General features: G+C 48.7%; 1 protein-coding gene across 3 annotated transcripts in view; it reads right to left on the bottom strand.

Annotated features, from left to right (window-relative positions):
- ARHGEF40 (Rho guanine nucleotide exchange factor 40) overlaps positions 1–26,408 on the bottom strand; it is a 236,045-nt gene that overhangs the window by 121,428 nt on the left and 88,209 nt on the right. For all 3 annotated transcript variants that reach the window (XM_056528603.1, XM_056528602.1, XM_056528604.1), the window contains exon 9: positions 5,693–5,779. In XM_056528603.1, coding sequence (XP_056384578.1) covers positions 5,693–5,779 — 87 coding nt within the window. The remainder of the gene's footprint in view (positions 1–5,692; positions 5,780–26,408) is intronic.

The raw sequence follows: 26,408 nt of genomic DNA, 5'->3' as shown, positions 1-26,408 counted from the left end.
AAAACTGACATATTGGCACTGATTTACTATTGTAAACCCGACATGTTTTGTCGGGTTGTGCGACAGAATTTCTGTCTGCGTCATAATTTGCGAAAGAATTGAAAAAAAAGCCAGACTAACTCTCCATTTTAACGTGAAAACCAGAAAGAGGGGTGTGGCCATCAGGAAGAGGGGGCGTGACCCCGAAAAGGGGGCACATCCCTGACATTTTCACAAAAACCTAACATATTTACTAAGGCCCCTTTTACACTATACATTCATCCCTTTTTAAAGATCCGTTATATGTTCCGTTATGAAAACCCTGAAAATCGGCAGTTCCAAAATCCCATTATAGTCTATGGGATTTTACATTATCCGTTTTAACCCGTCATAGCCCGTTATTAATAACAGACGTTATTTTGTGACGGGAGAAAGAACGAAAGAAATAGTGCAAGCAGCACAAAATCAAAGCAGCGGAAACTGGCTGGCCACAAACAAACCAATGGGTGGGTGCTGTGTCCCCCAATAGAAGCTCCGAGAAAGATTTTACAGTAAGTCTAAAAAATCTACTTTTCTCGAGCACTTCACTGAGGGAAACAGAACCATGGGACGTCCTAAAGCAGTCCCTGGGGAGGGGGGAAAAAAACAGCATTCCAGCCAGAAAAAACTTAGGCGGATGGTCTGCAAGACAGGCACAGGCCCGCATCGGAGGATGCAAAAGTGTGAACATGGTAAAACTTGGCAAACTTGCAGAGATGACCAAGTTGCTGCCTTGCAAACCTGCAGAGCCGAAGCCCGTGGCTGACCGCCCAGGAAGCCCCCACCGCACGGGTGGAGTGAGCCGTCACTCGAAAGGGGTGCACCTGACCCTTGTAACGATAAGCCTCCAAAATGGTGGAGCGTATCCAGCAGGAGATAGTGGCCTTGAAAGCTGGGAGCCCCTTGCGTTTCTCGTCGGGAAGAACAAAGAGTCACACCACCGGAAGGATGAAGTGATCGACAAATAGGTCTGAACAGCCTGAACCAAGTCCAGCTTGTGAAGCCGGCATTCCCACAGATGAGAAGGGGATGGGCAGAAAGAAGGCAACACGATCTCCTCGTTGAAGTGAAAGGAAGTCACAACTTTGGGTTGAAAGGAGAGTAGCGGCCGAAGGACCACTTTTTCTTGGTAAAGCACCAGAAAAGGGGAACGACAAGAGAGGGCAGCCAACTTTGACAAACGGCAAATGGATGTGATGGCGACAAGGAAGGCCATCTTCCAGGAAAGGAATCAAAGGGAAACCTGCCCAAGAGGCTCAAATGGAGTGCCCTGCAGAGAATCCAAAACAAGGTTGAGGTCCCAAGGCTCAGTGGGGGACCAGAACGGAGGGACCTCATGAGCCACACCCTGCAAAAAGGTGCGCACATGAAGGTCGGCAGCAAGGGGGCGTTGGAAGAGAACAGAAAGTGCCGAAACCTGCCCTTTGATGGAACAGAGGGCGAGGCGTGTTTCCAGGCCTGATTGCAAAAAGGCCAAGAGATTCAGCAAGGAAAAAGAGGTTGGAGAGAGAGAACGAGCCTCACACCAATCGAAATATGCCCGCCAGGTACGGTGGTATATCCTGGCGGACGATGGCTTCCGGGCACGGAGCATGGTCCGGATCACACTGGTAGAGAATCCCCGAGCCCTCAAAACCGTGCTTTCAACCGCCACGCCATCAAACGCAGTGGAAGTGAATTGGGGTTGCAGAGAGGACATTGAGAGAGGAGGTCGGCATGATCCGGAAGACGGAAAGGAATATTTGCCACGAGACTGACCACGTCTGCATACCACACGCGACAGGGCCAATCCAGAGCCACCAGAATTCGCCGAGATGCCCTCCGCCTTGAGCTTCCGGATGACCCTGAGAAGAAGTGGGAGCAGAGGGAAGAGATAGGTGAGAGTGAAAGGAGTCCAAGGAACCACGAGAGCGTCCACTGCCAGGGCCAGGGGATCCCGCGACCTGGAGACGAAGCGAGGGACTCTTCTGTTCCGGCGGGACGCAAAGAGATCCACGTTTGGAGTTCACCCGCGGTCTGATCGAAGACCTCCGGGTGAAGGGACCACTCGCCGGGGTCGGCGGTGGAGTGACTTAGATAGTCCGCTTCCCAATTGTCGATCCCGAGAATGTGAACCGCTGTTCCAGAACATTGATGGTTAGGCCGGACTCTGATGGGGTCCAACGGCCCTGGATAGTTTTGTCCCGAAAGACACCCCCCCCCCCCCCAGCCGAGGAGACTCGCATCCGTGGTCAGAACATGCCAATCGAGAGGCAGGAAGGAGCGGCTCAACCGGAGGAGAGGAGACCATAGCCAGCAAAGGAGGGAGCGACGAACTCTGAACAGAAGCCAGATCCCAGGTGGAGAGATAAGGGGGATTTGTCCTACTGAGAGAGGATGACCCACTGGAGAGGACAGTACCAAAACTGGGCAAAGGGAACTACCTCCATGGAAGCCACCATCCTGCCCAGAACAGACATGCAGGTATGGACAAGAATCAGACCTGGCCGCCAAAGTATGCGAATTCCCGACAACAGCTCCCATAGCCTGTCCTCTGAAAGAGTGTGTCAAAGCGGATGCCAAGAAAACTCAGAGATTCGGATGGAGACAGGTTGGTTTTCTCATGGTTGATGATCCAACAGAAACTGGAGAGTGTCTGCAGAGTGATGTTGAGACTGACCTGATTCTGTTCCAGGGAGGGCGCCTTGATGACTAGGTTGTCCAAATAGGGGAGGACTGAGATACCCCGAGAGTGGAGGAGAGACACCACTGCCGCCAGCATCTTCGTGAAGACTCGGGGCGCAGTCGCCTCCCCGAAGGGCAGGGCGACAATCTTAAAATGACCCGCAGGAACCACAAACCTGAGAAAACGCTGGTTGGCAGGGAAGATAGGAATGTGTAAGTAGGTGTCCCATATGTTCACGGAAGAGAGAGGAACTTCCCCAGATCCATGGAGGCCACAACTGATTGGAGTAGAACCCCGAAAAATGGTCCCGAGGAGGCCCCCTGAAAAGCTGCAGCAAGAGCGGGAGACCGAAGGGGGCAGGACCTGAAAAAACGATCTAGGGGAATAGAAGAGAATTCGATTCGATAGCCCTGAGACACAACCTGACGGACCCAAGCATCCTGAACGTGAGCTAGCCAAACGTGCCTAAAGAGGGACAGGCGCCCGCCCACCCAAGGGGAAGACTCGGATGGGTGCGCACCCTCAGGCAGTGGGAGGCTTGCGAGTCCCGGACTTAGAAGGGGGGGATTGGAGCAGGGCCCCGAATTCCAGGAGGGGCGAGACTTGAAGGACGGCGCCCTCCTATCCTGCGAGGTCGCCGGTTTGTCCGAGCGACCCGAGAAACGAAATGAGCGAAAGGAAGAAACCTTCCGCTGTGAGTCCGCTCACGATTTTGGGGCAAGAGGGCCAGCGGCAGGGTAGTCGATTTAGACAGCCGCGAAACAGGATGGTCCACCATAGGAGGTGAAGACCACTTAGTAATCAGGTCCTGAGGAAAGGGAAAGAGAGCCCAAAGCTTTTTAGTCCTATTGAAGCGCTTGTCAGGGTGCTTCCAGGCTGTCTCCAACAGCTCATCAAATTCAGAGTGTGAGCTGAAAACTTGGGGTGTCCGACAAGCATGGCAAAAGGATACTTCAGGGCCTGCACCTGAAGTTCCTGGGTCCTGCAGGTGGAAGGTGTTCCTGAATGCTGACACCAGACTATCCACCAAATCTGACGTACGGGAAGACTCTTCCGAGTCAGAAGGAGGACCTGAATCGGAATCCACGAGCTCCCCTGGAGACTGGGAGCACACTGTAGGAGACAGCCAGACAGACAAGGAGAGCTCTCACCCAGGATTCTGTGTCCAGTGGAGCAGATAGCAGGACGGGATGACTGCAGGGAAGCAGAGCTGAGTCGTATCCAGCCAGGTCCATGCTGGTTCAGGAGAAGGAGGGAGGGGTTGACTGACCCCTGTAGTGTGCAAATCTGAGTGGTCAGAGCCCTGACCCCCAGAGCACGCGCTATAGCCTCATTGGTGGGGCAGGGAGAGGGAGGAGAGAAGCAGCCCCCCGCAGCGCGCGCTTCCATATGACAGGCTACAGCCTGCACCCAGAGCGCACGCTGGGAAGAGAGAGGCCGGGGGCAGAAGAGGAGGAGAAGTCCTGTGATCCCCGGCATGCGATTTGCGCCTAAGAAAAGGGGGACGGAGCTATAGTTAGGCCCAAGCCGCGGGCTCAATTAAAGAGCTGTCCGCGGCACGGGGCGAGAAAAAAAAATGTCCCTTTGACTGCGTAGGGGTAGGGGTTAAGGGGATAAGGGTAGGGGATAAGATGCCTGATCGTGGGAGTCCCGCCGCTGGGGACCCCCGGGATCATGCACGCGGCACCCCGTTTGTAATCAGTCCCTGGAGCGTGTTCGCTCCGGGACTGATTACCGGCGACTACAGGGCGGGCGGCGTGTGACGTCAGGCCTGCGCCGGTGTGTGACGTCACGCTCCGCTCCTCAATGCAAGCCTACGGGAGGGGGCGTGATAGCCTACAGCAGAGGGACTCCCGTGATCAGGCATCTTATCCCCTATCCTTTGAATAGGGGATAAGATGTTTAAGCACCGGGGAACCCCTTTAACAGTATACCAGCTACCTGGCGTCCCTCTAAATTTGTATCCCAAGATTACAAATTCAGAAGGGATGCCAGGTAGCTGGTATAATGTTTAGAAAAAGTCCTGGAAATCCCTATCGGGGAGATGTAGTGACGTCTACCCCTACTTTCACAGGGACCGTTGGTTCACCAGTGCAAGGTTGTGATTTTGAGTACCAGGGACTTCTAGGGTGAAGTCAAAGGGATAGATTGGGGCAGGGGTCGCCCTTCGAGTGCCCCAACGGTCCCTGAGGGAGTAGGGATAGACGTCCCTACATCTCCCCGATAGGGATTTCCAGGGCTTTTTCTGAACAGTATACCAGCAACCTAGCGTCCCTCTGTATTTGTAATGTTATCCCAGTTTCTAGACTCTGTTTGCCTACATCTGTCTCAGTCTAGTAATTTAAAGAGTCAAACACATCATAGACCCTATCCTGTGCCTTCTGGTGTTCTCATGACTGTGTTCTATGTTGTGGGTTTTTTCAGAATTTTTTCTGATTAAAAGTTAATTTTTAAATTGTACCCCTTTGTGAATTGGTGTTTCTACCTTTGGTACCTTTTTCTCCTTATTGGGAGTTTTATAATATTCTGTGAATTGTTATATGCAAACTTAAACACAAATACAGGTCAATCACTAAGCGTTTTTTTTTTGTATGTTTTTAAAGCGTAAGTCCAGAGTTGGTGTACCGTCTGTTATGCACAAATGTATCGCATGCTAGGAGGCACAGTTACCATGGCAACCAAATGACACAAGAAAGTTCCATGCACAAGCACTTTTCTGATGAATGAGACTTGTGCACAGAACTTGCTGGGTATCATACAGTTGCCTTGGCCTGTTCTGCATCTCTCCACACCAATCTGTGCGGCTTTGGACTTATGCTTTATCCTCAAAAAACTGCCCAAAAAGGGGATTTAAAATGAAACAAAAATGATTTGGTCTGTTCTTCAGCAATCTTTTGCTTTTGGTCCAGTTTTTGAGATGTCTAAATTTTTTTAGAAAATATGATTTTTTCAAGCAGGTTTATGAAACCAACTCTTTCACAAAGATAAAAAAAAAATAGAATGACTAACCTCAGTAATATCAGCTTCTACTTCTTGTGTGACCTTCTCCAATGAGTCAAGCACATCACAGCACAAAGAGTGGAGGCGCCACAAAGACTAGAAGAGATAGAAATGATGAAGGATAAATGCTTGAAGAATACCGCTATCACGAGTCATTGACATTGGCCTGTAAACTATTGGTCATTGTCTTCTAAACATCTCTATCATTCAAGGGGCTTTCTAACTAGACATCAACTTCATATTGACTAGCTATTCTGACAGGTGGGTCCAGAAGCCACAGATCCATAAAGTAATCAGCAAAATTTTTCAGGTAATCTGTTATGTTTGATAATTTATCAACTCTCCTACAAATGCTAAGTTAATGTCACAGATTGTGCAACATACAGTCATGGCCGCAAATGTTGGCACCACTGAAATTGTTCAAGAAAATAAGTATTTTCATGTATAGACATACCTCAGAATATATGAAGTCCACAACATAAGCAAAGCCCAAAACATCGGTAAGTTGTCACAAGTAATGTATAAGTTCTCTTTTAATATAATATCTACAGTCATGGCCGTAAATGTTGGCACCCCTGAATTTTTTCTAGAAAATGAAGTATTTCTCACAGAAAAGGATTGCATTAACACATATTTTGCTATACACATGTTTATTCCCTTTGTGTGAATTGGAACTAAACCAAAAAAGGGAGGAAAAAAAGCTAATTGGACATAATGTCACACCAAACTCCAAAAATGGGCTGGACAAAATTATTGGCACCCTTTCAAAATTGTGGAAAAATAAGATTGTTTCAAGCATATGATGCTCCTTTAACCCCTTAAGGACCAAGCCCATTTTACACCTTAAGGACCAGAGCGTTTTTTGCAAATCTGACCACTGTCACTTTAAACATTAATAACTCTGGAATGCTTTTAGTTATCATTCTGATTCCAAGATTGTTTTTTCGTGACATTTTCTACATTAACTTAGTGGTAAATTTCTATGGTAACTTGCATCCTTTCTTGGTGAAAAATCCCCAAATTTGATGAAAAAAATGAAAATTTAGCATTTTTCTAACTTTGAAGCTCTCTGCTTGTAAGGAAAATGGATATTCAAAATAAAAAATTTTTGGGTTCACATATACAATATGTCTACTTTATGTTTGCATCATAAAATGTATGAGTTTTTACTTTTGGAAGACACCAGAGGGCTTCAAAGTTCAGCAGCAATTTTGAAATTTTTCACAAAATTTTCAAACTCACTATTTTTCAGGGACCAGTTCAGTTTTGAAGTGGATTTGAAGGGTCTTCATATTAGAAATACCCCATAAAAGACCCCATTATAAAAACTACTTCCCCCAAAGAATTCAAAATGACATTCAGTAAGTGTATTAACCCTTTAGGTGTTTCACAGAAATAGCAGCAAAGTGAAGGAGAAAATTCAAAATCTTCATTTTTTACACACGCATGTTCTTGTAGACCCAATTTTTTAATTTTTACAAGGGGTAAAAAGGAGAAAATTTTTACTTGTATTTGAAACCCAATTTTTCTCGAGTAAGCACATACCTCATATGTCTATGTTAATTGTTCAGTGGGCGCAGTAGAGGGCTCAGAAGGGAAGGAGCGACAAATGGTTTTTGGGGGGCATGTCACATTTAGGTGCCAGGACAGCAAAAAAAAAAAAAAACACATGGCATACCATTTTGGAAACTAGACCCCTCAGGGAACGTAACAAGGGGTAAAGTGAACCTTAATACCCCACAGGTGATTCACGACTTTTGCATATATAAAAGAAAAATATTTTTTTTTACCTAAAATGCTTGGTTTCCCCAAAAATTTACATTTTTAAAAAGGGTAATAGCAGAAAATACCCCCCAAAATTTGAAGCCCACTTTCTCCCGATTCAGAAAACACCCCATATGGGGGTGAGAATTGCTCTGCTGGCGCACTACAGGTCTCAGAATAGAAGGAGTCACATTTGGCTTTTTGAAAGCAAATTTTGCTCTGGGGGCATGCCGCATTTAGGAAGCCCCTATGGTGCCAGAACAGCAAAAAAAAAACACATGGCATACCATTTTGGAAACTAGACCCCTCGGGGAACATAACAAGGGGTAATGTGAACCTTAATACCCTACAGGTGTTTCAAGGCTTTTGCATATGTGAAAAAAAATTTATTTTTTTTTTACCAAAAATGCTTGGTTTCCCAAATTTTATACATTTTTAGAAAGGGTAATAGCAGAAAATACCCCCCAAAATATGAAGCCCAATTTCTCCCGATTCAGAAAACACCCCATATGGGGGTGAAAAGTGCTCTGCTGGCGCACTACAGGTCTCAGAAGAGAAGGAGTCACATTTGGCTTTTTGAAAGCAAATTTGGCTCTGGGGGCATGCCGCATTTAGGAAGCACCTATGGTGCCAGAACAGCAAAAAAAACACATGGCAAACCATTTTGGAAACTAGACCCCTCGGGGAACGTAACAAGGGGTAAAGTGAACCTTAATACCCCACAGGTGTTTCATGACTTTTGTATATGTAAAAAAAAAAAAAATTTTTACCTAAAATGCTTGTTTTCCCAAAAATTTTACATTTTTAAAAAGGGTAATAGCAGAAAATCCCCCCCAAAATTTGTAACACAATTTCTCCCGAGTACGGCGATACCCCATATGTGACCCTTAACTGTTGCCTTGAAATACGACAGGGCTCCAAAGTGAGAGCGCCATGCGCATTTGAGGCCTAAATTAGGGACTTGCATATGGGTGGACATAGGGGTATTCTACGCCAGTGATTCTCAAACTGGGTGCCTCCAGCTGTTGTAAAACTCCCAGCATGCCTGGACAGTCAGTGGCTATCTGGCAATACTGGGAGTAGTCGTTTTGCAACAGCTGGAGGCTCCGTTTTGGAAACAGTGGCGTACCAGACGTTTTAGATTTTTTTTGGGGAAGGGGGCTGTGTAGGGGTATGTGTATATGTAGTGTTTTTTACTTTTTATTTTATTTTTTGTTAGTGTAGTGCTTTCAGGGTACAGTCACACGGGCGGGGGTTCACAGTAGCTTCTCGCTGGCAGCTTGAGCTGCGGCACAAAATTTGCCTCAGCTCAAACTTGCAGCCGGATACTTACTGTAAACCTCCGCCCATGTGAGTGTACCCTGTAGGTTCACATTGGGGGGGGGGGGACATCCAGCTATTGCAAAACTACAACTCCCAGCATGTACGGACTATCAGTGCATGCTGGGAGTTGTAGTTTTGCAACCGTTGGAGGCTCCGTTTTGGAAACAGTGACGTACCAGACGTTTTTTATTTTATTGGGGAGAGGGGATGTGTAGGGGTATGTGCATATGTTGTGTTTTTTAATTTTTATTTTATTGTGTGTTAGTGTAGTGTAGTGTAGTGTTTTTAGGGTACAGTCGCACGGGCGGGGGTTCACAGTAGTTTCTCGCTGGCAGTTTGAGCTACGGAAGAAAATTTTCCGCAGCTCAAATTTGCAGCCGGATACTTACTGTAATCCTCCGCCCATGTGAGTGTACCCTGTACATTCACATTGGGGGGGGGACATCCAGCTGTTGCAAAACTACAACTTCCAGCATGTACGATCTATCAGTGCATGCTGGGAGTTTTAGTTTTGCAACAGCTGGAGGCACACTGGTTGTGAAACACAGAGTTTGGTAACAAACTCAGTGTTTTGCAACCAGTGTGCCTTCAGCTGTTGTAAAAGCTACCACCCCCAGCATGTACGGACAGCGAAAGGGCATGCTGGGTCTTGTAGTTATGCAACAGCCGGAGGCATACTACTTTGGCTGGGGATGCTGGGGATTGTAGTTATGCAACAGCTGGAGACACACTGGTTTGCTACTTAACTCAGTGTGCCTTCAGCTGTTGCAAAACTGCACCACCAGATGCACCACTACAACTCCCAGCATGCACTTTAGCTGATTGTGCAAGCTGGGAGTTGTAGTTATACAACAGCTGAAGGTACAGTTTTCCATAGAAAAATGTGCCTCCAGCTGTTGCAAAACTACAAGTCCCAGCATGTCCATAAGGGAATGCTGGGAGTTGTGGTGGTCTGCCTCCTGCTGTTGCATAACTACAGCTCCCAGCATGCCCTTTTTGCATGCTGGGAGCTGTTGCTAAGCAACAGCAGGAGGCTGTCAATCACCTCCTGCTGCTGCTCCACGCCGCCGCCGCGCAGGTCAGTCCCGCCGGCGCCGTCGCTCCTGGGGCCCGATCCCAACAGGGACGCCGGGGATCGGGGTCCCCAACACCCGGGATCTTCTGCCCGCACCCGCTCACGTCCTCCGGAAGAGGGGCGGAGCAGGTAGCGGGAGTGACACCCGCAGCAGGCGCCCTGATTGGTCGGCCGGGAAACCGGCCGACGAATCAGGGCGATCGTGAGGTGGCACCAGTGCCACCTCACCCCTGCTGGCAATGGCTGCAGCCAGTAATTCCGGGTCACTAATTTGTCCAGCGATCTGCGGCAATCGCCGACATGGGGGGACATAATGACCCCCCTGGGCGATATGCCGGGATTTTTATATTGCCCACACCTGTTACTTGCCCCAGGTGAGTTTAACCCCTTAAGGACACAGGGCATATCCATACGCCCCCGTTTCCAAGTCCTTAAGGACACAGGGCGTATGGATACGCCCTGCGCATTTCCGGCCCCAGCCGCTAGCTGGAGCGGAGCCGGTGCCGGATGCCTGCTGAAATCCTTCAGCAGGCATCCGGCACCGGCTCCGCTCCAGCTAGCGGCTGGGGCCGGAAATGCGCAGGGCGTATCCATACGCCCTGTGTCCTTAAGGACTTGGAAACGGGGGCGTATGGATACGCCCTGTGTCCTTAAGGGGTTAAACTCACCTGGGGCAAGTAACAGGTGTGGGCAATATAAAAATCACACCTGAAAGCAGATAAAAAGGAGAGAAGTTAACTTAATCTTTGCATTGTGTGTCTGTGTGTGCCACACTAAGCATGGACAACAGAAAGAAAAGAAGAGAACTGTCTGAGGACTTGAGAACCAAAATTGTGGAAAAATATCAACAATCTCAAGGTTACAAGTCCATCTCCAGGGATCTAGATTTGCCTTTGTCCACAGTGCGCAACACTTTCAAGAAGTTTTCAACCCATGGCACTGTAGCTAATCAACCTGGGCGTAGACGGAAGAAAATAATTGATGAAAGGAGTCAACCAGGATAGTCCGGATGGTGGATAAGCAGCCCCAAAGTTCCAAAGATATTCAAGCTGTCCTGCAGGCTCAGGAAGCATCAGTGTCAGCGCAAACTATCTGTCGACATTTAAATGAAATGAAACGCTATGGCAGGAGACCCAGGAGGACGCCACTGCTGACACAGAGACATAAAAAAGCAAGACTACATTTTGCCAAAATGAACTTGAGTAAGCCAAAATCCTTCTGGGAAAAAGTCTTGTGGACAGATGAGACAAAGAGAGCTTTTTGGTAATGCACATCTTTCTACTGTTTACCGAAAACTGAATGAGTCCTACAAAGAAAAGAACACAGTACCTACAGTGAAATATGGTGGAGGTTCAATTCTGTTTTGGGGTCGTTTTGCTGCCTCTGGCACTGGGTGCCTTGAATGTGTGCAAGGCATCATGAAATCTGAGAATTACCAACGGATTTTGGGTCGCACTGTACAGCCCAGTGTCGGAAAGCTGGGTTTGCGCCCAAGATCTTGGGTCTTTCAGCAGGACAATGACCCCAAACATACATGAAAAAGCCAGAAATGGATGGCAACAAAGCGCTGGAGAGTTCTGAAGTGGCAGGCAATGAGTCCAGATCAAAATCCCATTGAACACCTGTGGAGAGATCTTAAAATTGCTGTTGGGGAAAGGTGCCCTTCCAATAAGAGACCTGAAGCAGTTTGCAAAGGAAGAGTGGTCCAACATTCCGGCTGAGAGGTGTAAGAAGCTTATTGATTGTTATAGGAAGCGACTGATTTCAGTTATTTTTACAAAGGGTGTGCAACAAAAAGTAGATTTTTTGTGCTTACCATAAAATCTCTTTCTCGGAGGATCCATTGGGGGACACAGAACCGTGGGTATATTCTCTTGCCACTAGGAGGCGCTGACACTAGGCATACAAGAAAAAAGTCGTCCCCTCCTGGCAGGATATACCCCACCCACTGACCCTGAGCTAATCCGTTTAGTTCCAAAGCAGTAGGAGGCAACCGACAGAGAAGGAAAACCAGCAGGAGTCAGAGGGAAACCAGACAAAAAAAGGGAACCGAACCACCCCTCGGATTAAAAAAAACAACAAAAAAAAACGAACCGCAAGCACAAACCATGTGTGGGTGCTGTGTTCCCAATCTACTTTTCTCGGTCGGAAACATTGGGGGACACAGAACCGTGGGACGTACCAAAGCAGTCCACGGGGTGGGAAAAAAGTACCCCGCAGAATCAGGCAGAGAACTGAGCCACCGCCACCTGCAACACCTTGTGACCAAAACCTGCGTCAGCGGACAGGAAAGTGTGCACTTGATAGAATTTGGTGGAAGTTTGCAGACTTGCAGGGCCATAGTCCTATTATGGAGAACCCAAGAAGCCCCAACGGAACGCGTGAAATGTATAGTCAGCCGAAAGGGCGGGACCTTCCCTTTTCAATGGTACGATTCCGAAATGGCAGAGCGGATCCACTGCGAAATGGTCACCTTGGAAACTGAAGGACCCTTGCGACCACCCTCTGGAATCACAAAGAAGGAGTCGCCCTGTCCAAAGGAGGAGGTAACCGAAAGATAGATCCGAACCGCCCGAACAACGTTCAGGCTGAGAAGGGAACGTTCCTTAGCATTGGAAGGGGCTGGACAAAAAGGAAGAAGAACAATCTCTTCATTCACATGAAAGGGGTAAACCATTTTGGGCAAAAAGGAGGGAGGTGGTTGAAAAACCACCTTGTCCTGATAAAGGACCAAAAGAGGAGAGCGACAGGAAACAGACACCAACTCAGAGACCCTTCTAATGGAAGTGATAGCAATGGGAAAGGCGACTTTCCACGAATGAATGAAAAGAGAAGGGTCCCGAAGAGGTTCGAATGGAGCTTCCTTCAAAGCCCCAAGCACTAGGTTGAGGTCCCAAGGAGGAGTGGGAGACCTGAAAGGTGGCGCCGCATGGGCCACCCCTTGAAGAAAGGTGCAGACATGAGTATTAGAAGCCAACTGCCGTTGGAACAGAATAGAAAGAGCAGACACTTGACCCTTAAGAGAGCTGACGGTCAAATGCTGATTCAACCCGGATTGGAGAAAAGCAAGAAGGCGTGGAAAGGAAAACACGACCGAGGAAACAGACTGTGCTTCACACCACCGGAAATAAGCCTTCCAAGTACGGTGGTAAATCCTGGCGGAGGAGGGCTTTCGTGCTCAAAGCAGGGTACGAATCACCCCGGAGGAAAACCCCGAAGCCCTCAAAACCATGGTTTCACCGCCAAGCCGTCAAATGCAGTGACAGTAAACTGGGGTGGCAGAGAGGACCCTGAGAAAGGAGATTGGGGCGAAGTGGAAGACGCAGCGGTACGTCGGCAACCAGCCGAATCAAATCTGCGTACCACGCACGTCTGGGCCAGTCTGGAGCCACAAGAATGGCGGAAAAGCCCTTCGCCTTGAGTTTCCGCAAAACCCTAGGCAGGAGAGGCAGAGGTGGAAAAAAGTGAGGAAGAAGGAAGGACGATCACGGAATGACTTGAGCATCCACCGCCAGAGGCAGAGGGTCTCGCGGCTTCGCCACGAAGCGGGGAACCCTGTTGTGGTGAGACGCAAAGAGAGCCTCTTCTGGGGTCCCCCAGAGATCGCAGATCTGTGCAAACACCTCCGGATGGAGAGACCACTCCGTCCGCTTCCCAATTTTCCACACCCGGAATGTGGATCGCAGAGAGCAGGAACTCGAGCCTCGCCCCAGATTAGAATCCTGGAGACCTCCTCCATCGCTGAGCGACTTCGCGTGCCGCCTTGGCGATTGATGTATGTGACAGCCATCGCGTTGTCTGACTGAAACCAGACTGGCCGATCCTGAAGGAGGAACTCAGAGTGGAGGAGGCAAAGAAAGATGGCCCGGAGCTCCAGAAGATGGATGGGAAGGCAAGCTTCTAGAGGAGACCTGCGACCCTGGACCGGCAGGTCCCGAAAACACACCCCTCCAGCACTGGAGACTCGCATCTGTCGTAACGATCTTCCAGTGGAGGGGAAGGAAGGACCTCCCCTGAAGGAGGGGAGAATGGAGCCATTAACCCCTTAAGGACGGAGCCCATTTTCACCTCTAGGACGAAGCCATTTTTTGCAAATCTGACCACTGTCACTTTAAACATTAATAACTCTGGAATGCTTTTAGTTATCATTCTGATTCTGAGATTGTTTTTTCGTGACATATTCTACTTTAACATAGTGGTAAATTTTTGTGGTATCGTGCATCCTTTCTTGGTGAAAAATCCCAAAATTTGATGAAAAAATTAAAAAATTTGCATTTTTCTAACTTTGAAGCTCTCTGCTTGTAAGGAAAATGGATATTCCCCAAAAATTTTTTGGGGATTCACATATACAATATGTCTACTTTATGTTTGCATCATAAAATTGACGAGTTTTTACTTTTGGTAGACACCAGAGGGCTTCAAAGTTCAGCAGCAATTTTCCAATTTTTCACAAAATTTTCAAACTCGCAATTTTTCAGGGACCAGTTCAGGTTTGAAGTGGATTTGAAGGGTCTTCATATTAGAAATACCCCATAAATGACCCCATTATAAAAACTGCACCCCCCAAAGTATTCAAAATGACTTTCAGTAAATGTTTTAACCCTTTAGGTGTTTCACAGGAAAAGCAGCAAAGTGAAGGAGAAAATTCAAAATCTTCATTTTTTACACTCGCATGTTCTTGTAGACCCAATTTTTGAATTTTTACAAGGGGTAAAAGGAGAAAATGTATACTTATATTTGTAGCCCAATTTCTCTCGAGTAAGCACATACCTCATATGTCTATGTTAAGTATTCGGCGGGCGCAGTAGAGGGCTCAGAAGCGAAGGAGCGACAAGGGGATTTTAGAGAGTACGTTTTTCTGAAATGGTTTTTGGGGGGCATGTCACCTTTAGGAAGCCCCTATGGTGCCAGAACAGCAAAAAAAAAACACATGGCATACCATTTTGGAAACTAGACCCCTTGAGGAACATAACAAGGAATAAAGTGAGCCTTAATACCCCACATGTGTTTCACGACTTTTGCATATGTAAAAAAAATAATAATAATTTCACAAAAATGTTGGTTTTCCCCCAAATTTCACATTTTTTAAATGGTTAATACCAGAAAAGACCCCCCAAAATTTGTAACCCCATCTCTTCTGAGTATGGAGGTACCCCATAAGTGGACCTGAAGTGCACTACGGGCGAACTACAATGCTCAGAAGGGAAGGCGTCATATTTGGCTTTTTGAGAGCAAATTTTGCTCGGGGGGCATGTCGCATTTAGGAAGCCCCTATGGTGCCAGAACAGCAAAATAACCCCCACATGGCATACCATTTTGGAAACTAGACCCCTCACAGAATGTAATGAGGGGTACAGTGAGCATTTACCCCCCACTGGTGTATGACAGATCTTTGGAACAGTGGGCTGTGCAAAATTTTTCATTTTCACGGACCACTGTTCCAAAGATCCGTCAGACACCTGTGGGGTGTAAATTCTCACTGCACCCCTTATTACAATCCGTGAGGGGTGGTTTTCAAAATGGGGTCACATGTGGGTGTGTTTTTTTTTTTGCGTTTGTCAGAACCGCTGTAACAATCAGCCACCTCTGTGCAAATCACCTCAAATGTACATGGCGCACTCTCCCTTCTGGGCCTTGTTGTGCGCCCACATATGGGGTATCTCCGTACTCGGGAGAAATTGTTTTACAAATTTTGGGGGGTGTTTTTCCCTTTTACCTCTTGTGAAAATGAAAAGTATAGGGCAACACCAGCATGTTAGTGTAAAATTTTTTATTTTTTTACACTAACATGCTGGTGTAGACCCCAACTGTTCCTTTTCATAAGGGGTAAAAGTAGAAAAAGCCCCCCAAAATTTGTTAGGCAATTTCTTCCGAGTACGGCGATACCCCATATGTGTCCCAAAACTGTTGCCCTGAAATACGACAGGGCTCCAAAGTGAGAGAGCGCCATGCGCATTTGAGGCCTGAATTAGGGACTTGCATAGGGGTGGACATAGGGGTATTCTATGCCAGTGATTCCCAAACAGGGTGCCTCCAGCTGTTGCTAAACTCCCAGGATGCTTGGACAGTCAATTGCTGTCCAGAAATGCTGGGAGTTTTTGTTTTGCAACAGCTGGAGGCTCCATCTTAGAAACACTGCCATACAATACGTTTTTCATTTTTATTGGAGAAGGGGGGTGGGGGGCAGTGAACGTGTGTATATGTAGTGTTTTACTCTTTATTTTATGTTAGTGTAGTGTTTTTAGGTTACATTCACACTGGCGGCAGATTACACTGAGTCTCCCGCTAGGAGTTTGAGCTGCAGCGGAAAATTTGCCGCAGCTCAAATTTGCAGCGGGGAACTCACTGTAATCTGCCGCCAGTGTGAATGTAGCCTGTACATTCACACGGGAGGGGGGTCAAAACTACAACTCCCAGCATGCACCTACAGACCATGCATGCTGGGAGTTGTAGTTTTGCAACAGCTGGAGGCACACTGGCTGGAAAACCTTGAGTTAGGTTCTATGACCTAACTCAGTATTTTCCAACCAGTGTGCCTCCAGCTGTTGCAAAACTGCAACTCCCAGCATGTACTGATTGCGGAAGGGCATGCTGGGAGATGTAGTTATGCAATGGCTGGAGGCACGCAAGTACAACTCCCAGCATGCCAAGACAGCCTTATGCTGTTCCTGAATGCTGGGAGTTGTAGTTTTGCAAGATTTAGAGGGGTTCAAGTTGTAAATCACTGTCCAGTGGTCTCAAAACTGTGGCCCTCCAGATGTTGCAAAACTACAACTCTCAGCATGCCCAGACAGCAAACTGCTGTCTGTGCATGCTGAGAGTTGTAGTTTTGCAACATCTGGAGGGCTACAGTTTGAGACCACTTAGTGATCTACAACCTGAACCCCTCTAAATATTGCAAAACTACAAGTCCCAGCATGCCCACACAGCAAACAGCTGTCTGGGCATGCTGGGAGTTGTAGTTTTGCAACATCTGGAGGGCCACGGTTTAGAGACCACTGTAAACTGTGGCCCTCCGGATGTTGCTAGGCAACAACTCATCTAGCAGGACCCGGAAGCCGCCGCCGCCGCCGCACGTGGGGGATCCCCGCATGGAGGATCGTGATCCGGGATCCAGGTAGGGACCTTCGGCGCCGACCCTCCCTGGACGGTTCCCCCGTTTTGCCCGGACACCGATAGGTGGGCAAAGCGGGGGAACCGAACTTTAACCCCCCCTCCCCCGGTCTGCTATCGGTCGGTCGCTCGGCCAACCAATAGCAGGGATAGGAGGGGTGGCAACCCTGCCACCAAACTCCTATCCCTTTAGGGGGATCGAGGGTGTCTCGGACACCTACGATCCCTCTTATTTTCCGGGTCACCGGGTCACCAGTGACCCGTATGACCCGGAATCGCGCAGATCGCAGGTCTGAATTGACCTGCGATTTGCGCGCATCGCGGTCATGGGGGGGTCTCAGGACAACAAAGTGACGTATTCGCAAATGGCGGTTGAGGAATTTGAGGTCCAGAATGGGACGGACCGTGCCCTCCTTCTTGGGAATGACGAAGAGGTTTGAGTAGAGCCCTGAGAAACATTCCCCTGGTGGAACTGGTACTATCACTCCCTGAGATAGAAGTGTACGTAAAGTGACCTGAAATGCCGCTGCCAAAGAAGGGGAACAAGGAGGGTGGGAGCAGAAGAAGCGATCCCTCGGGATGGAAGAAAATTTGATCCGATAACTGATATCGATCCGATATTCGATCCGATATCTGAGTCCTGAACTTGAGCTAGCCAAATGTCCTGGAAAAAGGACAGGCGACCTCCCACCTGAGAAGACGCCCTTCAGGAAGAGGAAGGCTTACGTGTACCAGACTTGGCAGCGAAACCATTGGAGCGGTTGCCAGACTTCCTGGAAGGACGTGTCTTGAAGGAAGGGGCTTTCCTAGCTTGGGAGGGCACCTGTCTGAGAGGACGCCCCGATGCAAATGGCCGAAAGGGAGTCGCCTTCCGACGGGGGCGGAGCGACGAGACTTGTTCTGCGGAAGCAGAGAACTCTTACCCCGTGTAGCTTCGGAAATAATTTCATCTAGCCTTTTCCCAAAGAGCCAGGAACCCGAGAAGGGCAACTCTGTCAGAGATCGCTTTGAGGCCGCATCACCATCCCACGCCTTCAGCCACATGGAGCGGCAAATGGCAACCAAATTAACTGAAGCAAAAGCCGTGCAGCGGGCTGACTCCAAGGCTCCTGAGCAGAGAAAATCACCGGACTGAGAGAGCTGGCGAGCAACATCCGCCAAGTCCTCCCGGGAAGTACCCGAAAGGATGTCCTGGCAAAGTTGGGAAGCCCAAACCGAAACAGCCTTGGCCACTTAAGCGGAAGCAAAGGTGGGAAGCAAGGACAACCCTGCCGCTTCTAAGGCAAATTTCGCCAAGTTCTCAATCTTCTTGTCCGCAGGATCCTTAACCTCTTGGGGACGAAGGGGGCATACAGGTACGCCCTTGCTCCCTGGTACTTAAGGAACAAGGGCATACCTGTACGCCCGTGGGAATTGCGGTCCCCGCCGCGCGGCAGGCAGGGTCCGGACCGGGATGCCTGCTGAAATCATTCAGCAGGCATCCCGTGCAAATGCCTGGGTGGGTCAGGAGACCAATTCAGCGACTTAAGGCTATTCCGGGCTGATCAGGTCTCTGATGACCCGATAGCCAGAAAAATAGGGATGATAGGAGCTGTCAGGGACAGCCCCGATCATCCTAAAGGAGAGGAGAGAGGTGGCAGGCTGCCACCTCATCCTATCCCCTGCGATTGGCCGATCGGCGGATTGATGGAATCATGAATCGCAGAGCAGGGGCGGGGGGAACGTTCATTTCCCCCGCTCTGCCCGCCCCTGGATGTCGGGGCAAAGCGGGGGAAGATGGCGGCGAGGTGCGGGGGCTATTGATGCGGCGGGGACCGGCGGCCGTTACCTGCGATCACGTGGGGACCAGGACCGGTGGCGGGCAAGTGATGCGGCGGCGGCGGTGTCAGATGCTGCAGTGAAGATAGCCATAAAGTGATCTTCACTGTAGCTTCTAGGAGTTTCAAAACTACAACTCCCAGCATGCCCAGAAAGCCTTTGGCTGTCTGGGCATGCTGGGAGTTGTAGTTTTGCAACATCTGGAGGGCCACAGTTTGGAGACCACTGTGCAGTGGTCTCCAAACTGTGTCCTTCCAGATGTTGCAAAACTACAACTCTCAGCATGCCCAGATAGTCCAGGCATGCTGGGAGTTGTAGTTCTGTAACATCTGGCCCTTCAGATGCTGCAGAACTACAAATCCCAGCATGCATGGACAGTCTCAGCATGCTGGGAGTTGCAGTTTTGCAACATCTGGAAGGGCACAGTTTGGAGACCACTATACAGTGGTGTCCAAACTGTAGCGCTCCAGATGTCAATTCAAAGCATGCCAAGACTGTCCAGGCATGCTGGGAGTTGTAGTTCGGCAACATCTGGCCCTTCAGATGTTGCCAAACTACAACTCCCAGCATGCCTGGGCAGTCTGGGTATGCTTGGAGTTGAAGTCTTGCAACATCTAGAGTTCTACACAGTGGTCTCCAAACTGTTCTCCTCCTGTTGTTGCATAACTACAACTCCCAACATGTCCTTTGGCTGTCTGGGCATGCTGGGAGTTGTAGTATTGCAACAACTGGAGGCACACTGGTTGGGAAACATTGTATTTTTCCTAACTCAGTGATTCCCAACCCGTGTGTCTCCTGCTGTTGCATAACTATAACTCCCAGCATGCACTGACAGACCATGCATGCTGGGAGTTGTAGTTTTGCAACAGCTGGAAGCACACGGGTTGGGAAACACTGAGTTAGGAAACAGAGAGTGGTGTGGAAACACTGCGGTAGTCTGTTACCTAACTCAGTTTTTCCCAATCCCAACCAGTGTGCCTCCAGCTGTTGCATAACTACAACTCCCAACATACACGGTCTGTCAGTGCATGCTGGGAGTTGTAGTCCCCCCCCCAAATGTGCAGCAAATTTCTCGCCTCAAATTTTCCGCTGCAGCGGGAAACACACTGTAATCCCCGGACCATGTATGTAGGTACCCTAAAAACACTACACTACACTAACCCTAAATAAAGAGTAAAACACTACATATACACTACACCCTTACAATGTGCCCCCCCCCCCCAAAATAAGAATAAAAAATGTCTTGTAGGTCAGTTTTTCAAAAATGGAGCCTCCAGCTGTTGCAAAATAACAACTCCCAGTATTACCGGACAGCCATTGACTGTCCAGGCATGTTGGGAGTTTTGCAACAGCTGGAGGCACCCCTGTTTGTGGAAAATTGACATACAGTATTTTTGGTGGAGGAGGCAAGTGTAACGCTTGCATTCGGCTACACCCCTATGAAAATCCCTAAATTAACCCCTTAACCTGTTCAGGACCCCGGACATACCGGTACGTCCTGACACCCTGGGTCTTAAGGACCCAGGACGTACATGTACGTCCTTGGGAATTTCGGTCCCCGCAGCGCGCCGGGCGGGGACCGGACCGGGGTGACTGTTGTTATCAGCAGGCACCCCATGCAAATGCCCACGGGTGTCATCAGACCCCGCCATGTCGTCGATCAGCGCAAATCACAAGTGAATTCACACTTGCGATTTGCGCCTATTCCGGGTCATACGGGTCTATGGTGACCCGGAATATAAGGGGGATCACAGTTGTCCAAGACACCTACAATCCCCCTGAAGGGATAGGAGTGAGGTGGCAGGGGTGCCACCCCTCATATCCCTGCTATTGGTCGTCAAAAGCGACGACCAATAGCAGATCGAGGGCGGCGGGGTTAACTTTCGTTGTCCCCTTTCTGCCCACCACAATAGGCGGGGCAGGACGGGGAAACAGAAGGGGACCAGGCACCGAAGTCCACTTACCGATCCATGGAGGCTATGGGACGTGATCGGCTGCGGTGATCGGCGCGGGCGGCATGTCGTGCGGCAGAAGAGGAAGGCTCCATGGATCCTAAGGATGCCGGTGAGTTGCCTAGCAACATCTGGAGGGCTACAGTTTGAGATCACTATACAGTGGTCTCTACACTGTAGCCCTCCAGATGTTGCAAAACTACAACTCCCAGCATGCCAAGACAGCTGTTTGGGCATGCTGGGATTTGCAGTTTTGCAACAGCTGGAGAACTACAGTTTAGAGACCACTGCACAGTGATCTCTATACTGTAGCACTCTAGATCTTGCAAAACTACAACTCCCAGCATGCCCACACAGCTGTTTGCTGTCTGGGCATGCTGGGATTTGTAGTTTTGCAACATCTGGAGGCCCACAGTTTGGAGATCACTGTGCACTGGTCTCTAACTGTAGCCATCCAGATGTTGCAAAACTGCAAATCCCAGGATGCCCAAACAGCTGTCTCAGCATGCTGGGAGTTGTAGTTGCGTACCTCCAGCTGTTGCATAACTACATCTCCTAGCATCAGTACATGCTGGGAGTTGTAGTTTTGCAAAAGCTATAGGCACACTGGTTGGAAAATACTGAGTTAGGTAACAGAACCTAACTGAAGGTTTTCCAACCAGTGTGCCTCCAGCTGTTGCAAAAGTACAACTCCCAGCATGCACGGTCTGTCAGTACATGCTGGGAGTTGTAGTTTTGAAACAGCTGGAGGAATGTACAGGGTACATTCACACAGGCAGGTTTACAGTAAGCGCAAATTTCTAGCGGGAAGCTCACTGTAAACCTCTGCCAGTGCGAATGTACCCTAAAAAACACTACACTACACTAACACATAATAAAGGGTAAAACACTACATATACACCCCCAACAACTTCCTGCATTTCCGGGCAGCCACTGACTGTCCAGGCATGCTGGGAGTTTAGCAACAACTGGAGGCACCCTGTTTGGGAATCACTGGCGTAGAATACCCCTATGTCCACCCCTAAGCAATCCCTAATTTAGTCCTCAAATGGGCATGGCGCTCTCTCACTTCGGAGCCCTGTTAGTGTAAAAAAAAAATATTTACACTAACATGCTGGTGTTGCCCCATTCTTTTTATTTTCACAAGTGTTAAAAGGGAAAAAAAGACCCCCAAAATTTGTAGTGCAATTTCTCCTGAGTACGGAAATACCCCATATGTGGGAGTAAAATGCTCTGTGGACGCACAACAAGGCTCAGGAGTGAGAGCGCACTATGTACATTTGAGGCCTAAATTGGTGATTTGCACAGGGGTGGCTGATTTTACAGCAGTTCTGACATAAACGCAAAAAAATAAATACCCACATGTGACCCCATTTTGGAAACTACACCCCTCACGCAATGTAACAAGGGGTATAGCGAGCCTTAACACCCCACAGATGTTTAATGAAAATTCAAGTTGGATGGTAAAATGAAAAAAAAAAAAAAATTTCACTAAAATGCTGGTGTTACCCTAAATTTTTCATTTTCACAAGGGAAAATAGGAAAAAAGCCCCCCAAAATTTGTAACCCCATTTCTTCTGAGTAAGTACATACCCCATATGTGGATGTAAAGTGCTTTGCTGGCGCAGTACAATGCTCAGAAGAGAAGGAGCACCATTGGGATTTTGAAGAGAAAATTTGTCCGGAATTGAAGGCCACGTGTGTTTACAAAGCCCCCATAGTGCAAGAACAATGGACCCCCCCCCCCCCCCCACATGTGACTCCATTTTGGAAACTACACCCCTCACATAATGTAATAAGGGGTACAGTGAGCATTTATGCCCCACAGGTGTCTGACAGATTTTTGGAACAGTGGTCCGTGAAAATGAAAAATGTAATTTTTAATTTGCACAGCCCATTGTTCCAAAGATCTGTCAAACGCCAGTGGGGTGTAAATACTCACTGCACCCCTTATTAAATTCTGCTGAAATGGTTTTTGGTGGGCATGTTGCATTTAGGAAGCCCCTATGGTGCCAGAACAGCAAAAAAAAAAAACACATGGCACACTATTTTGGAAACTATACCCCTCAAGGAACATAACAAGGGGTACAGTGAGCCTCAACATATCACAGGTGTTTCACGAGTTTTTGTTTTTGTACGTGTAAATGAAAAAAATAAATTTCACTAAAATGCAGTTTTTGACCCAAATTTTACATTTTTACAAGGGGTATTAGGAGAAAATGACCCCCAAAATTTGTAACCCCATTTCTTCTGAGTATGGAAATACCCCATGTGTGGATGTCAAGTGGCAGGGCCCAAAATTCCCACAGACATGCATGCACGCCATGGGTCCTTAAAGAAGATATCCCATGCAGAAAAGAAAAAAAAGATACCTAGCCATTCCATAGTATATTCACCTACCACCTCTCTGACATGTTTGTGATTTTTTTTCCGCCCCCCATTCACCGGCTATTCAGCTCATAAATTGCAGTTACTTCCTGGTTATGGTGGCTATGCCTGTAATCTCAAAGACTACATTTCCCTGCATGCACTGCTCACATTTCCTGCTCTCAGCTGCCTGAGCAGAGAGCTTGTTACCACCCCTAACTTATGTTAGTCACTCCCACATAACACAGAGCTCCAATCATAGCCCTATGCAGCAGGGTGGCCACGAGGAAACAAAATGTAATCTCAGTGCTCAGAGAGAGGGACCCTTGAGTTGAAGCTGCAGTTTTACACTGTAAAATCACTCCCTCCCCCTCCTGCTTTACAGTGGCACAATCACCTCCCCCCCCTTCTCTGCCCTGCACTCCTCTCTCCCCAGTGTTCAGTGTGACAGGTCTACTCTCCCTCCCCTCCATTCTCAGTGTGACAGGTCTAAGCTGGCAGCTCCCTCCCCTCCCCCCTCTCCTCCGTTCTCAGTGTAAAAACATTAGCAAGGAGAGGGGAGAGAATCAGCCTGTTTGCTGACTCTGCTATGATCTGAATCAGCCGGCATATAGGCAGTGCTGCTCAGCCAATCACTGCAGAACAGAGGGAGGACAGTGTGAATATTCATCAGATGGGAGGGGCTAAGGCCGAGCACAGGGAGCTCTCTGCAGCACAGGGGTTTTCTGGGTAATTGTCACGTCACGGCCCCGGGATGCTGCTGATAACAGCCTGAATAGGGGGTCGAAAGTCATGAAAACCTGGAACAGTTGAATTTCCTGTCAGACAGAAGAATGCAGAAGAAGCTTGTTTCTAAGCAGCACTGGTAATGGAAGTGATTTACAAACCTGTATAACTTTACCTTCTGCACTAAAAGCTGAACAATTTTATACTGTGAGACTTGTCCTTTAACTACCCAAACTACCCAAAACCCCCAAAATTTGTAACACACTTTCTCCCAAGTACAGAAATACCCCATATGTGGACGTAAAATGCTCTGCGGACGCACAACAAGGCTCACGAGTGAGAGTGCACTATGTACATTTGAGGCCTAAAATGGTAATTTGCACAGGGGTGGCTGCTGGTTACAGTGGTCCTGGCATAAACGCAAAAAAATGTGACCCCATTTCGGAAACTTCCTCCCTCACGGAACGTAACAAGGGGTATAGTGAGCATTTACATCCCACAGGTGGCGACAGATTTTTGGAACAATGCAATATTTCATTTGGACAGCCCACTGTTACAAAGATCTGTCAAACGCCAGTGGGGTGTAAATGCTCACTGCACCCATTGTTACGTTCCTTGAGGGGTGTAGTTTCCCAAATAGTATGACATGTGGGGTGTGTTTTTCACTGTTCTGGCACCATGGGGGCTTCCTAAATGAGACATGCCCCGCAAAAGTAGATTTTTTGTGCTTACCGTAAAATCTTTTTCTCATAGGATCCATTGGGGGACACAGAACCGTGGGTATATGCTCTTGCCACTAGGAGGCACTGACACTAGGCATACAAAGAAAAAAGTCGTCCCCTCCTGGCAAGGATATACCCCGCCTACTGGCCCTGAGCTAATCAGTTTAGTCCCAAAGCAGTAAGAGGCAACTGACAGAAGGAAAACCAGCAAAAGTCTGAGGGAAACCAGACAAAAAATGGAACCGAACCACCCCTCGGACAACATAAACGCAACCACAAACAATTGATGGGTGCTGTGTCCGCCAATGGATCCTCCGAGAAAGAGATTTTATGGTAAGCACAAAAAATCTACTTTTCTCGGTCGGAACCATTGAGGGACACAGACCCGTGGAAGGTACCAAAGCAGTCCCTGGGGTGGGAAAAAAGTACCCCATAGAAACAGGCAGAGGACTGAGCCACTGCCGCCTGCAACACCTTACGGCCAAAACCAGCATCAGCTGACGCGAAGGTGTGTACTTGATAGAATTTGGTGAAAGTGTGCAAGGACGACCAAGTGGCCACCTTGCAAACTTGCAGGGCCGAAGCCCTATTGCGGAGAGCCCAAGAAGCCCCAACAGAACGCGTGGAATGTGCAGTCACCCGAAAGGGCGGGACCTTCCCTTTCCAACGGTACAATTCCAAAATGGCAGAATGGATACAGCGCAAAATGGTCGCCTTGGAAACAGGAAGACCCCTGCGACTACCCTCTGGAATCACAAAGAAGGAGTCATCCTGCTGAAAAGAGGAAGTGACCAAACAACGTCCAGGCTGTGTAGGGAATGCTCTTTAGCACTGGAAGGAGCCGGACAAAAAGGAAGGAAGAACCACTTTAGGCAAAACCACTTTAGGGGAAACCACTTTAGGCAAAAAGGAAGGAGGTGGCCAAAAGACCACATTGTCCTGATGAAGGACCAAAAGAGGAGAGCGACAGGAAAGAGACGCCAACTCAGAGACCCTCCTAACGGAAGTAATAGCGAAGAGAAAGACCTTCCACGAAAGGATGCGAAGAGAAGCGTCCCGAAGAGGTTCGAATGGAGCTTCCCTCAAAGCCCCAAGCACCAGGTTAAGGTCCCAAGGGGCAGTGGGAGATCTGAAGGGTGGTGCCTCATGGGCCACACCCTGTGGAAAGGTGCGGACATGAGAATTAGAAGCACACTGCCGTTAGAACAGAATAGAAAGAGCAGACACTTAACCCTTAAGAGAGCTGAGGGTCAAATGCTGGTCCAACCCGGATTGGAGAAAAGCAAGAAGGTGCGGAAAGGAAAACATGACCGGGGAAATGGACCGCGCCTCACACCATCGGAAATAAGCCTTCCAAGTGCGGTGGTAAATCCTGGTGGAAGCGGGCTTTCAAGTTCCAAGCATGGTGCGAATGACCCCGGGGGAAAACTCCCGAGCCCTCAAAACCATGCCATCAAATGCAGCAACAGTAAACTGGGGTGGCAGAGAGGACCCTGGGAGAGAAGATCGGGGCGAAGTGGAAGACATAGAGAAACGTCAGCGACCAGCCGAATCACGTTTGCGCACCACGCACGTTTGGGCCAGTCTGGCGCCAACAGAATGGCGGGAATAACCTCCGCCTTGAGTTTCCGCAGAACCCTGGGCAGGAGGGGGAGGGGTGGAAAAGGGTAAAGGAGACGGAAGGACAACCACGGAATGACCAGGGCGTCCACCGCCAGAGCCAGAGGGTCTTGCGACTTCGCCACAAAGCAGGGAACCCTGTTGCTGTGGCGAGACGCAAAGAGATCCACTTCTGGGGTCCCCCAGAGATCGCAGATCTATGCAAAAACCTCCGGATGGAGAGACCATTCCCCCGGGCCCGCCGA

The sequence above is a fragment of the Hyla sarda genome, chromosome 1 (assembly GCF_029499605.1).
Source record: "Hyla sarda isolate aHylSar1 chromosome 1, aHylSar1.hap1, whole genome shotgun sequence".
Classification (NCBI taxonomy): Eukaryota; Metazoa; Chordata; class Amphibia; order Anura; family Hylidae; genus Hyla; species Hyla sarda.
This window is presented reverse-complemented; position numbering and strand designations above follow the sequence as displayed.